Source organism: Xenopus laevis, chromosome 2L, assembly GCF_017654675.1.
Source record: "Xenopus laevis strain J_2021 chromosome 2L, Xenopus_laevis_v10.1, whole genome shotgun sequence".
NCBI lineage: Eukaryota > Metazoa > Chordata > Amphibia > Anura > Pipidae > Xenopus > Xenopus laevis.
In genome coordinates this window covers 14,978,364-14,993,368 of record NC_054373.1, presented here as the reverse complement: position 1 = coordinate 14,993,368, position 15,005 = coordinate 14,978,364, and the positions used below count along the sequence as shown (strand labels likewise).

Below are 15,005 nucleotides of genomic sequence, written 5' to 3'. Positions count from 1 at the left end.
ATCCCCCTTACTATAATGTAAATGTAATAGTCGTCTACACCCAGCACTTGTGGAAGCCACCATTATCCCTCCAGTTAGGGGGTGATTAAGGTTAAACACTAATCGGGCCCATGGCTGCCAATCCACAGAGAGGTGCTGCCATTCTAACAGCAATCAGCTCATGTATTACCAGCACAAAGCAATTTTGGGATCAAAGGGTCGTTCTTATTATCCTATAAAATCCCAGCACTTATTTGCATTCTGAGCCATATAATGTGCAGGGTCTGTGACCCCCACTGCTATTTTCTCATTTTAGCAAATAACAAGAATGCGATTTCTTTCATCCCTTGTTTTCGTGACTTGCTTTGTGCCGTTTTTCTGCTTACTCCCTGAGTTGATCACGATGTGCAGCCCAATGCTATTTTGTTGTCTGGTTGCTGTGGTCCCCCCTCTCTCGCCAGTTGCTAGGCAACAAAACACTAATGGCTCTCTTCATGATCTATAGCATGGCCTCTCTTAATATGCAGGCAATCGTGCAATCTAAGTTGATAATGTGACTATTTTTAACCAACCAAAACCCATCTTATTGTTCTCTCCCTGTGATTTTTCTTATAATCCAAGGAGCTGGGAGGCAGCGCGGCACATTGGCTGATGCAGTTGTGCTGGTAACATCAGAGACAATGGTTGTTTTAACCACCCTGAGGTCGCCTTGTATTACAGAGAATGCCAAAGAACACCAGCCTTTGGAATGGAGTGTGGAAGAGGATACTATTGGCTCGGGGTAAATAGACTTTTTTATCACCCTACCCATTTTATATTACAAAAGAAAAAGTTTTGGATCAGTAAGGGCAGAGACACACGCTCAGATTCGGGGAGATTTAATCGACCGCAAATACCGCCGGATAGAATGTAAATCACCAGCAGGATGACACTTGGAGCGCTTAGTTTTCTGAAGTCGTCGGAAGTTTCCTCGTCAGGCAACTTCGGGCGACTTCGGAAAATGAAGTTCACCGATTGCCATCCCACTGGCTATTTACATTCTAGCCGGCAGGAGGTAATTTGGGGAGATTAGTCGCCCCGAAGAAGAGGAGATATGTCGATTTTCGACTAATCTCCCCAAATCTGAGTGTGTGTCTCTGCCCTAAATGTAAACCCACAGCCTCAAAAATTCTCAACACCATTCCAAAATACATGCATTAAACAATTTCAGTGGTTTTAAACCTATTTGCAAACGTCCCTTTCTGCACTGCGGGTTCTGTCTCTTGAAAAGATACAGCAGAGGTCAGCCTTGCTGTCAATCAGCGCGACTGTTGCTACTTTCTTCCAAAAGTCAGAACCAGCAGGGCAGAGAACAGAAAGGCGAACAGACAGACGCTGTGCAAATAACTTTAAAACTACTGAAAATATGCAATGCGTGTATAATGAAAGTTTCCTTTAAATCTGTGCTTAAGGTATTGTTGTTTTGGGCTCATTTGTATTAAGGGGTCTATACAGTATATATAAATATAGGATCCGTTATTCGTAAACCTGTTATCCAGAAAGCTCCGAATTACAGAAAGGCCGTCTCCCATAGACTCTATTTAACCAAGTAATTCTTACTTTTAAAAATGACTTCCTTTTTCTTTGAAATAATAAAACAGTACCTTGTACTTCCTAATTAAGATATAATGAATTCTTACTGGAAGCAGAACCAGTCTATTGGGGTTATTTACTGTTTACATAATTTTCTAGTAGACTTAAGGTATGAAGATCCAAATTATGGAAATATCCGTTATCCGGAAACCCCCAGGCCCCGCGCATTCTGGATAACAGGTCCCATACCTATATATATGTATTCATATATGATAATTATTAAAGGTCCCCAGGTGGGACTGAAATGTGGAATTATGATGCTTTTTCATAAATAAATATCATACATCCTTGTTCATAAATGTTGCTTAGAGGAGTGTTTTCAAACCAGTCAGTGCATACTGAAATTAATTATTTTATGCTTTTTATATATATATATTGTGAAAAACTGCGTTCTCTTGGTTACCAACCCGCGTGCTCTTCCATGCTCCCCATACTGCCATTGTTCTGTGTGTCACGTTGTTGCCCCGTGTTTATTACGGCACTCGCCACTGACTGCAGGTATTGCCTCGAATAATTAACCCCACCGCCCATTAGGAAGCCCTGACCTTATTGATGACTTGTTATTAAACAGGGATGTAGATACATACCACTTTATTGATTGATATATGGCTGCTCTTTTCTGATACAGTAAGCATGTATAAAAGCATGTTTGTGTGTGTATTTATATTTGGGGATGTGTATATATTTATGGGCATGTGTGTGTAAGGCAGCTTTGTAAACTCTTGGATCCTACAAGATTATGTCCATGTCCAGCCCTGGATTATAGTGAAGTTGTTACCAAAGCCTTAGGGCAGCAATGGGTTAAGATGTTATGGGCTCTTTGCTCACCCTGGGGTTTCACACATTGCATGGGAATTTTATGTATTTGTGCACACACTGTTACAGAATGAGCCCTAGGGGAAATGATACAGCTGAACAATAGCATGTCAGGGATACAGTAACACATACACTACCCAATAAAGAATATTATAATAATAAATAATATCAGATGACAGAGACAGCACAATACACAAGGGCTACTCCATTGTCTGGCATTTGTGATTTATCGTTTTGCACGTACAGGGGTTTCATTTAATACAACCAACTAAATCCTGTATACGCTGTACTGAGGGGTCAGATGACCCCCACTATGGATGGGTGCAACTTGTGTTATGTTCTGTATGTATGAATCTGTGAGTGAGGGGCTTCTGTTGCCTGATTCAACAATAAAGAATAAATCAGATGCCTTTGATCTAACCGAGCAGTTTCCAAAGGTGGCACCCTGTAATGCCCAAAGAATGAACTGGAGGCCCAAGCTGAGTGGCATTTAAGTTTAAATTAACTGTAACATAACCATAATGAATAATAGCTTCACTAAGCAGCATTTAGCTTATACACAATATATCAGCCTGCCCTATAGAGCTTACAATCTAAGGTGCTTGGGGTGCAGGCAGATATACTAACTAGCCAGAGCAGATGCAGGGATATATTGGTTCCCCACTCCTTTATTGTTCCTAAAGGCACTTGGCAACCAGGAGCCTATGATATGCCAAACACCCGCAGAACTACAACTCCCAGTGCAATCTGCTATACGCCTGGGATGCTGGAGGCTGAAATAATCTATATGCCCAGGGATATGCTGTTCTGCTGCTGCAGATGATTGCCTGCCTGTCTTTATCCAATACATATGCTACAGAGGGGCAGGGAAAGTCAGATCTCTATTTATAGCAAGAGGGGAAAGCAGGGTGCATTTGACTAAGTAGATGCGACAGCTGGAACAACAGTAAAGCCTCTTAGTCCTGTGAATGTGCATGGGAATATTTATTTGGCTGATATACACAAACAGACATACACGTTGCATATGAATCATGAAAGGACAATATTTCATTCTGAAATTCCCATACCGTCCCGACACGTGCAGGGGATACTGCCAATCAGCTGCTGGAATCACTGTGAGGTCTATGAAATAGTGAATAAATCAACAGGTTATGGCTAAAGCTTATCACATGATGGTGGCCTTAATGCCCTGATGAACAAGCTGCTAGTCACATGACTATGGGATCTGTGGACTAATGCATTGTTTTATAGTATATATTATATTAATGATATATTATATTAATGATAGGCTTTATATAACACATACAACCCAGTATATATTGCATATATGTTTTATATATATATATATATATTTATTTATATTTATTTAATACAACATAAATAGGGGCTATGTTTTTCTGGTTAAGGTGGTTTAATCATCACTCTACTTTTGGCATTTCATGGAGTATTATAGGAAGTGTAGTTCTATTGTAGCTGGAAGTCTAGCCTTGGGCAAGTCTATTTTTTTGTTTAGGTGGTGCCCAAACTGGGCCTAGCAAATTACAGAGAGAATCAGTGGTGTAACTAGATGTTACTGGGCCCCACAGCAAATTACATTTAGGGCCCCAAACATATCCAGAGGTTGTCCTGTTTTACCAAAATGTATTGAAATTGTATATGAATTTGAGCCTCATGGGGCCCCCTATACCTCCTGGGCCCCCTGCAGCCGCAGGGTCTGCTTCCTCTATAGTTACGCCCCTGGGAATGTTGGGTTTTTCGAGTTTCATGACAACTGAAAGACCAATTTTGGAAATCCAGGTCCCACTGGTAGTGTGTACAAGGAACGTTCATTCTGGCATCTAAATAAAGTTGCTAAAGGACATGTTCTCCTTAAAATGTTTGTATCACAAGTAGCCTGGGATCTAAAAAAATCTCTTAGATAGTCACATCCAATCTGCATTGCTCCAGCTGGATAGCCCAGATGTAAACAATCGTAGCCTTCATGGGACTCTAGCAACTAGGCAGGGGTTAAAATGACTGGGGAATCAACAGGAGAGGGGCTGAATAAAGATAAACATAAAATAACATTCTAGCCTCTGAATGAATTTGTTGTTTGGTTGCTAATTATCACCTACCCTGGTAACCAGACAACATTTTTAAAATTTCAGGTTAGAGAAAAGAGAAAAGCATAATTGTAGAGATAGATCCTGTAACTCCAGGTGGGGGGATGCCTGTAAGGACTTTTTGGAGGGCAATCCTCGGTGAGAAGAAGAAATAAGACCAACTGCAAACTGAACTTCTAGTTTGAAGCCAAATACTGTCGTACTATGTTATTTATCAATACATTTATCATTTACATGAGCACGGACCACAACAAAGGGACACACAGGGACATTGCAGTCAATATTAAGGAAGAGCAAATAGTGACAGCGGGGGAATGTGTAGACTAAAGTGGGCCAATCAATGAACTGACTGGCACTGTGTGTTTGCCAGTGGATAGAAGCCCAGAAATGCCATCATGCAGTCTGTGTGCTGAGAGGAGACACAGTTGTGACACAAATCTCTATCATGTGCCCCATTGTGATATCTATCATTACCCTGTATCAAGGGCAGAGCAGGCTGGGAATGTCTTATGAGCAACACTGCTAGAGGCATATACTGTAGATTCCATATACAATATAACACCATTAAACGGCTCCCCATGCTGCCTCAGCCTACCTGCAACTTGCATTTGTCTATTGGGAATTACTGTTCTACAAGAAAGAGAGGACAAAAAGGTGCTACAGTGCCAATGTCGATAACTCACCGAGTATAACAAGTGGTCCAGGTGCACCAGCCTCAGACCCTCAGCCAAAATAAATGGGACTGCCCGGCACTCAAAGGAATCCACAGGGCCAAAACAATAAAGTAAAAATAATATTTATTTGTAGAATTTGAAATTTATACATCTCCATGAGTCCTGCAGTGGGTCGAGTACCTGCTGGTTACCTGCAAAAACCTGCGGTACCCTACGGATTGCAGGTAGAAGGGAGCGGGAATAGACGCGGGTTGGCGGTTTTCCGGGTTTGTGGGTCGGGACGCGGGTCTTCTCAAAAGCGAGTTTTACTCCTTTTTTTCTGATCACGCCTACTTCTAATGGTGTCATTTCCGATTTACAACGACAGCACTTCCTGTTTCTTGATGGTCAGCGGGTCACGGATCAGGTGATAAGGTACTTGCAGGTCGGGTAGCAGGTCCAAGCGGGTCAGTATGCAGGTTGCAGGTCCGGGTGGGGGTTGCGGGTCCGGTTCGGGTTTAACAAATTCGTTTGGTGCATGACTCTACCCTGCATATTTTCAGCCCTATAGGCATTAAGCCTTATGGCCTATAGGGCACAAAACCAGTAGGAGATGTGTACATTTTAAAATCTACAAATAAATATTATTTTTACTTTACTGTTTTGCCTCTGTAGATTCTTTTGGGTGCCAGACAGCCCCATATATCTTGCTAACTTTGTTTCGAATTGTAGTTCTATAACAGCCTCAGATTTGGCATAACTATAAAACAGAACAGCTAAAAGTCAGTCTTACAGTCAACATCTAACAGTTATTGTATCTTGGGATCATTAGTTGTACTTTGAACCAACGCCTCCTTGGCTCAGCCTTAGAATAGGCCCAGCGTGTTAGGAACCATGCGTATTACAGAAAGTTCTGGAACAGCAACGTAAATGAATAACATGCAAACCAACAAAAGAGCTGCCATTCAGTGAGGGATTCCCATTTATTCCTGCAAGCTCTATAGCACAGCATGGAAACAATGATGGAGTGGAGTACAGTGTGTACAGTGTTTTATTCCCCCCAACCATACCCTCCCGGCCGTAATAATTTACATTTATAAAGTCTTGCTGCCCTGTAAATAAGAGAGAAATTCCTCCCTGCTGTTGGTGTAATATATACAGATCATTGGGAATTCTAATTAAAGGCTAAATACCCTTTTCATCACGGGCGCTTAAATGGCTCGTTTAATTGTATGAAAGGAAACAGGACGTCCAATAAATGCTGAGCCTTTGGTGTGAAGGTTTTCAGCTTCAGTTAATGCTCCCCCCGGCCGTATTTGCATTTCCATTTTAATAATAAAGGAATATTATAAGAAAGGTAGGTTTCTGCAGTTCCCATTGAAAATGAATGTCTTGTGTACATGTTGCCATTAGATGGCAGTATAGGCAATAGCCACTATCATCTGGGGCATCTATAAGCTTTTTGTTAAATGGTTTACCTCTGGAAATCAAGATAACCTTCCCTTTTCTTATCATCAAATTTCCCTAAGGCAGAGTTATTTTTTGGAGATAACGTCTAAGGAGCGGTTGTGTTTAATAAGAGTTAATGGTACAAAAGAGAAAATTACAGGCTTGTTGTGCATGTTTGGGATTTGCAAGAGAAACAAACAAGACTCCCTGCACCCAGAGACTGTGCATAGTGACCCATTTCCCTGGACTCCCAAATACCCGCAGGCAAATTCTTTGCTTTCAGTTGCTCAGGCCAGGCGGTGAAACCAAATGAGCTTGCACCAAAGCGAAACCATTACACAACTGTCAGGTGCTCTGTCTTATTGATTCATGTAAGGGAATCAATCTGGGCCTTTTCGTTTTGCCCTGAAGGTTTGGTTCAGTCTAAGCGCTAGTTTAAACCTGTTCCTTGGGAATTATTCTAAGCAGCTTTCCAGTAGACAATAAACCTGATATTAAAGTAACCTGTTGTATAATAGCAGTATTTTTTATTTATTGCACTGCTGGTTCTAACTTTAAGGGTAGGACTACATGGACGTTTTCGGCGCGAACCGATGCGCTGCGACAAAATGCCTGCGACACAAATAAGGTAAAAGATAGAAATGTCGGATGAAGTCGCATTGTTGATCCGACGCGGCACGACTGTCGGATGCAGACGCTGCAAGAAAATGTCCATGTAGTCCTACCCTAGGGTAATTTTGACCCTAGCAACCAGACTGCTGAAATTCAGAGATGCTGAATAAAAACATGAAAACCAATTGCAAATGGTCTACTAATCATACTAAAAGTTAATTTAAAGGTGAACAACCCCTCGAAGATGTGCTGAGTTGCTGAGGGCAAGAACACTTTGTCTGCCCTGTCTGTGTGCTGGATTAGCAACATCCATGTCAACATGGAAACCAGTGTTGTCTGCAGCATGCATTAATATTGATAATTAATCAGAAATGCAACACATGGAGATGAGTGATGAGGTTCATCTCTAACAACAATGTTCCTGATACTGCAAAAATACAATCCAATCATCACGTCTCTCCTGAAAGGCTCAGTTGGGGCCGCACTGCCTGTTCCCTGTATAAATAATTCCCAGGAACAGCTGCTAGCAGTCCAATAATGATCCTGCCATGGGAACAGAATCAAATTACGCCCCATCTACTGCAGGTTATTATGGAGGCGCTCCCTGAAACTGGCTTTTAAAGTGAATTCTGCTCTTTCCATATTTAGAATCTCCAAAACAGCGCTAAAATGAACATATTACCCAGTGTCATTCTTTCTTTTGTTTTGTTTAGTTTCCCCTTTATTTTTCTTGCAGACTAGTGATTAACAACTGGCAGTCAATACCATTATCCTATTAAAGGGATCCAAGTTAACTTTTAGTAAGCTTTAGGGCTCTTACTGACGAGCGGTTGTAGCTGCGCTCCCCTGCGTTCCGTTTTTCTGCGCAGGAATAGACGCATTCCGTTTTTTCCAATGGGGCTGTACTCACACAGGTGCGTGTAGGCACCGAACGCAGGAAAAATGCAGCATGTTGCGTCTCAACCTGCGTTCGATGCCTACACGCGCCTGTTTGAGTACAGCCCCATTGGAAAAAACGGAATGCGTCTATTCTTGCGCTCCCCTGCGGCTGAACGCAGAAAAACGGAACGCAGGGGAGCGCAGCTACAACCGCTCGTCAGTAAGAGCCCTTACAATGGTCAATTCTAAGAAAGTTTCAGCTGGTCTTCATTGTTTATTTGCCTTCTTCTTCTGTCTCTTTCCTATTTTCAAATGGGGATCCCTGACCCAATCTAAAAGAAAAATGCTCTGCAATGCTACACATTTATTATTGCTGCTTTTTTTTTTACTTATCTTTCTATTCAGGCCCTCTCCTATTTAAATTTCAGTCTCTTATTCAAATCAATGCATGGTTGCTAGGATAATCTGGGCTCTAGCAACCACAAAGTTTTCTTAGATGCCCTGGTAGTGGGAAGCCCTGGCTCTAGTTGACCTTTTCTTATTTCCACCATAAGACTATATAACCTTTAGGGTAAGGTCACACTGGGCGATTTGGGGACTCTGTCTTTGTCTTGCGCCGGCTAAAATGAAGAATCGCCTGCGGCATGGCACACGCGTCGCTTGGTATTCCAAAGTCGCCCGAAGTTTCCTCGCAAAGCAACGCATGTGCTATGCCACAGGCGATTTTTCATTTGAGTGATTCGGGGAGATTGGTTGCCGCAAAGAGGAGGTGATTAGTCGCCAGGTGACTAAATCTCCCCAAATCGCCCAGTGTGACCTTACCCTTATACCATTTGGCACTGTCTTTATCTAAGTGCTGGAGAGTGGCCTGTGGCTGCCGAGTTCTCTGATTGGCCCTAGGGAACGCTCAGTTCAACACTGGCCAAAGGCAGAATTTTGGCACAATGCCTTTTTTATGTTATTCTTGAACGTGACTGTTCCACCTTGCAGTGTCAGGTGCATCCAGCTGAAATCTCAACGTAGCTGTCGCTTTAAGAGCAGAAACACATTCCAGTAAACAACACATTTCAGGATTTGTTTGGAGATCTCACCTGAAAGTGCTGATGTCTTATTTACCCCCCGAAAGTGCGATCGCATTCTTTAATGTGCCGCTGAAGTTGTGAAGCGCGGCTGTAACATATGTATCGCTAGAAGGTGACCCAAATATTCAGCGTAAGGATCTAGATTAGACTTGTCATCTGGAATCTGTAACGGGTAAATAAAGACCTTTTGTGAATCAGGGTTTAATATTCTGCAAAACATCTGGTCACGGAATATTCTGCACAGGAAATCTTTTTAGTTCAGATATCTCTTTCTTCTCTCTGTGGTCCAAAAACCCCGGCCCACCAGGCACCACTCCCAATGTTATTTAATGCAAAGGGCCCCTGGGGGTCGCCCAAGAAGTAGTGACTTTAGGAATGGTGCCAGGTGTGTTTTGACTGCTGCCGTCGTAGGGCAGACAAAACACACCAGGTGCCGGAGGGCTGACATACCAGCTATTTTTGTAGCAGCATTTTTGACAATATAAATATGAATCCCCTGATGGTGAGAACATGCAAGGGCATATTTACCATATAGACACTCAAGGGCCTGTATCCATAACTCACCAAAAGTCATGAGGAGGCCCAGATGCTCCGCCTTGAGCCTTCAGCTAGGGGAGCAAAATCAACAATCATTAAGTGCCTGTTTCAACGTACATGGCTGACTTATGGACATGTGTCTTGGGCAGCAGCTTTACAGGAACAATAACACCAAAAAATTAAAGTGTTTTAAAGTAATAAAATATCCAGGCCCAGATTTGTGGTGAGACCACAAAGGTCCGGATTGAGAATTTAAATAGGCCCGGGCATTTCAGGGACACAGAGGCCAATCAGCCCACATAGAGCCCACATAGGAAAACTATACCCCCCAAACAATGTAGGTCTCTATAAAAAGATATTGCATAAAACAGCTCATATGTAAAACCCTGCTTCATGTAAACAAACCAATTTCATAATAATATACTTTTCTAGTAGTATGTGCCATTGGGTAATCATAAATAGAAAAAAATATTCTAAAAAATAAGGGCTGGCCCCTGAGATTGTACGATTCACGGTGCACACAAACAAACCATACTTGTTAGGTCACATGAGCCAATTAAGAGACAGAGTTGTGTCTTTTGCTTCCACACTTCTTCCTGTTACAGTTAGAGCTGCAGTATTTCTGGTCAGGTGATCTCTGAGGCAGCACAGAGACCATCACAAATGGTGGCTCAAGGCAAGAGATGTAAAAGGGCAAGATTTACTTAAATATATATTCCAGTTTGGTAATATTCTATAATATGCCACTTAATATGATATAAACTATCTGTTGCTTAAATATAAATCCCAGCGTTTGTGAACCACCATTATTATTGGTCAGTCATAGGGGCAAATTTACTAAAGCGCGAATCGGCTAACGATAGCACAAATTCACCAGCGTGACGTCATTTAGTTACTTCGCAGATTTACTAACGGGTGCTGGCATAAATTCGCTAGTGAAGTGGACCTACTCTAACACTACTTCGCACCCTTACGCCAGGCGAAGTTGCGCTATGGCGAAAGGACGTAACTACGCTAATTCACTAACTTGCGCATTTTACTGAACGTTACGTTTTGCGCCAGACTTTACTTCGCCAGGTCAGACCAGGCAAAGTTCAATACAATAGATAGGAGCTTGTCCAAAAATAGTTAAAATTTTTTCTAAGTCCCAAAAAACGCTGGCGTCTTTTACTTTTTTAAGGGTGATAGTATAAAAATAGTGTAAATTTGTTTGGGGTACCCTCCTTCCCCCCTACATTTCCTAACATATGGCAACTCAACGATACATTGGGCACATGTGTAGGGCAATAGAACACCTTTATTTTATTTTTTAAAGGTTCCCTGGGCTTGTGTAGTGTAATGAATTTGCTGCAGCATATAACTCCATTATATTTTAACTTTGCGCAGTATGCAAATTAGGCATCGCTAGCGTTACTTCGATTTGCCTGGTGAAGTAACGGTTGCCCAACTTCGCTACCGTTTGCCTCTCTGAGCGCAACTTCGCATTTTAGTGAATATGCGTAGTGCTGGTGAAACTATGCCTGGCGAAGTTCGGCGAAGCTGTCGCTGGCGCATCTTCGGATCTTAGTGAATTTGCCCCATAGTCCCCAATCCAGTTGTATTGTATCTGTGCAACATTTTGTTGATGTATTTCCTTTGAAGTGCACCACACCCTGCACACAATACCTGCCTCCATTGATACACATTCATATTACAATGTCCTTTGAAAGGTAAAACGAACCAACGGGTTTTGTAATAAGGCGTGCTTAATAAATATTTTTCATGGGAAAATCTTTGGGAACAAAAGTTTATTTAACCTCAGCCTTTCTAAACGGCACCTTCCAGCTGTCGGGGGATTGTGGGAATTGTAGTGCAACATAACAGGGTTAAAAGGTGAAGATGCTTGGATTATTATAAGGAAACATTTGGGGGTTTCTTTGCTAAACTCCGGTTGGGCCTTTTGGGGCAAAATAAAGAATTGTCAGGGTTTTTTTTTAAAACTCAAATTTTTCAAGATTTATTTAAGGAGAAACAAAGCCATTATTAAATAACCCTCTTAATGATGTTTATGAAGACAACAAATCATCCTGCCAGCCCTTGTCATGCAGACAGAGTGGGAGCTGGTGGAGAAGGGAAGAGATTGACGCAAACAAGAAATAGAAAACATTTTCGCAGAGAGTGCAAGGTCTATCACTACAGTAGCGCTACATTAATTACAGATGCGCCGTGCATATTAAATGTGCCACTTAACTAATTCCACATGTACATTGTCATGAATACCAATGGGCTTTGCTGGCGACCCTGTGTTTACTCAGTCCAACTTCAAAGCTGCAGGTGTTTGCTGACTGCGGGGTGGAACCACTTGATCCCAGAGGGGTGTCAGCCCCGGATTTGCCCTTTGGACCCAACAACCCAGTGTGATAAACTCTCTGATACTTAGTGAGGTCAATGCAAATGCAATGACCTGGGAACAGGGTTAAATTATAACTAGTTAGTACTAACTATACCCAGCCCTGTACAGAGGTCTTTCTTGGCAGCTTCCTAACATGAGTCCCAGGCTTATAATCCATTGTTTGGGTTAATAGACTGGTTGGTTGCTAAGGGTTAGGGCAGAGACACACGCTCAGATTTGGGGAGATTAGTTGCCCAGCGATAAATCTCCTCTCCTTCGGGCAACTGTTGCACCCATGCACCAAGGCAGTGAGTAGAGAGAGCACTGCAAGGGGTCCGGACCCAGACATCGCTGGTAAAAGAATAAGGGCATAAACACGCTCAGATTCGGGGGGATTAGACACCCATCGACATATCTCCTCTTCTGCGTTGCGACTAATCTCCCAGAACTGCCTCCCGCTGGCTAGAATGTAATTTGCCAGCGGGATAGCAATCAGTGTGATTCGTTTTCCGAAGTTGCTCGAAGTTGCCTCACAAAGAAACTTTGGGCGACTTTGGAAAACGAAGTGCTCCAAGTGCCATCCCACAGGCGATTTATATTCTAGTCAGTGGGAGGCAGTTCAGGGAGATTATTTTCCCCGAAGAAGAGGAGATTTATCGCCAGGCGACTAAGGGTTGTGACACACGGGCAGATTCGGGGAGATTTCGTCACCTGGTGACTAATCGCCTCTTCTTCTGGGCGACAATCTCCCTGAACTGCCTTTGCGTGTCTTCCCGTCCGCTATAATGAAAAGTCGCCTGCGCTAAAGCACACACGGCTCTTAATTTTCCGATGTTGACCAAAGTTTCCACGTGAGGCAACTTTGGAAAACGAAGCGCCGCATGTGCTTTAGCGCAGGCGACTTTTCATTATAGCGGACGGGAAGACACGCAAAGGCAGTGCTCACTCTCACTCCCCTCTCCAAAAATTCATTGAGCCCTCCCTGCTGTCCCCTTCTGATGGTAGGCAAGTAATATGACAACTTCCGTTCACCCAATTCGGCAGATAAGAAAGATAATGTGCTATGCCCGCCTGTGTGTCTGTGTGTGAATGAAGGACAGATAAACTCCTATCAATGCTGTACTGCACCCAACATTGGAGGCTAAATGTGCTGCTGGGACTCAGTAATGGAGCACATTCGCTATCGATGTTTTCTTTCTTTTTCTGTATTTAATCACTGTACCCTCCAGAATTTGCCCTTTAATAACAGAGATATTTTTACTTGGTTTAGACAAGATAATTCCACAGCTATCATCACATGGAATTAATGCCCCCCCCCCCATCCAGCCAGCCGGGCTCCTAGGGTTCTGTGACCTTTATAATGGCACTTGCACAGAACTCCTCTGTGACTTATAGAATCCTCATTATGTACAAACAGGCACTGAATGATCTGATTTTATCTGCTCCATAATAACTAGCGCTTAGCTCCAGGCTATTGGGGCCCACCAGCTGTTGCACTATAACTACCACTGGCTGCAGAAGCTGACAACATTTGATAACTGAGAATAAGATTGCTATCAGGATTCACTGGGCACCATGTTCCCTATTATTAACCCACTTGTCATCTGATCCCCTGGAAGACCAGGGCCCTGCCAATAGACCCCAATAAAAAATGACCCTTAAAGCCCCGATACACGAGTAGATATAAACTGCAGGCAGATTACGTCGGCAGCTTATTGGGCAGTGTATGGGGCCCTCAGACGGGCTTCTCGGAAAAGTTGGGCAGATGTCGACTGGGTGTGTTTGAAAATCCCATCGGATCGAGAACTGCATCGGTTCGTTGATGTGGTCCTTGATCCAACTGCCCATATTCTCCTTGTTGTGATCCGAATTTTGGGCCCTAGGGTCCACAATCCGATCAGTCCAATATCGCACACCTCAAAGTGGCCATATAGAGTGGGCATAGTGGCTATGTATGGCCAGCTTCAGACTAGTGATGTGCGGGCCAGCCCGAGACCCACAGGACCTGCGGGTTCGGGCCGACTCCTGCACCAAATCTTTGGGTCGCGGGCGGGTCCGGGTAGAGCTCTTCTCCTGCTCTCCCTGCCTGCACTTTTGGCTTCTGGCTTCCCATGCCTAAATTTATAGACTCAAGGCTACCCCTTTTCTGACGTCACTGCAGGGTGCGGGCTGGGTGCGGATTGAGAGGGCGATTTAGAGTCAGGCACGGGTCGAGAATTTCTGGACCCGCACATCGCTACTTCAGCCATATGACCACACCCCTAATTACCCCAGTCAAATCTCTCATTGTTAAACCCCCCAACACTTTTCAATCAAGCCCCTCCCCAGGTTCGGACTGGGCCGGCGGGATGCTGGGAAAAAACCTTGGTGGGCCCGAGTGGGGGATGGTGTGGGGGCCCCTGAGGCTGCAGGCCCGGTGGGTCCTACACTGCCCGTCCCACAAGCACCACCCTGTTAATAAACCAGCAATTGTGCTTTTACATCTCTTGAGGCCCCCTCTGCCATGTGAGGGCCCTGACTGCAGTACCCCTCTAGTGGTGGCCCTGCTGCCTGAGCAGGACGTTCAAAAATGGAGAGACTTTTTGTCAAGGGCATAGGGAATTCTGGGAGTTGTGGTTCTACAATTCCCAGAAACTCCCGTCAGCATGCCATACGCAATAAGCCTACTTTTATTTTATTTTTTTAAAAAACAGTAGATGCTTTAAAAACAGCTTAAAGGCCCCAAGTGTGGCAACCTGGATATATAGCCCATATTATGCCCTATTATATCTCCATTGTAAAATCCAATATTGCTCAACAGCAACAGGAAAGTCACATATTGGGCATCTCTGATCTAAGAGAAGAGAAAAATACCAGATAAAAGCAATAAAAGCAGCGCAGGGGAAGCAGGGAG

General features: G+C 43.5%; 1 protein-coding gene across 1 annotated transcript in view; it reads left to right on the top strand.

The window, feature by feature from the left end:
• The first annotated feature begins 638 nt into the window (after positions 1-638).
• The window catches only part of hunk.L (hormonally up-regulated Neu-associated kinase L homeolog), a 63,568-nt gene continuing 49,201 nt past the window's right edge, over positions 639-15,005 (top strand). Inside the window, exon 1 of the mRNA XM_041580932.1 lies at positions 639-760. Coding sequence (XP_041436866.1) covers positions 660-760 — 101 coding nt within the window. The 5' untranslated portion in view covers positions 639-659. The remainder of the gene's footprint in view (positions 761-15,005) is intronic.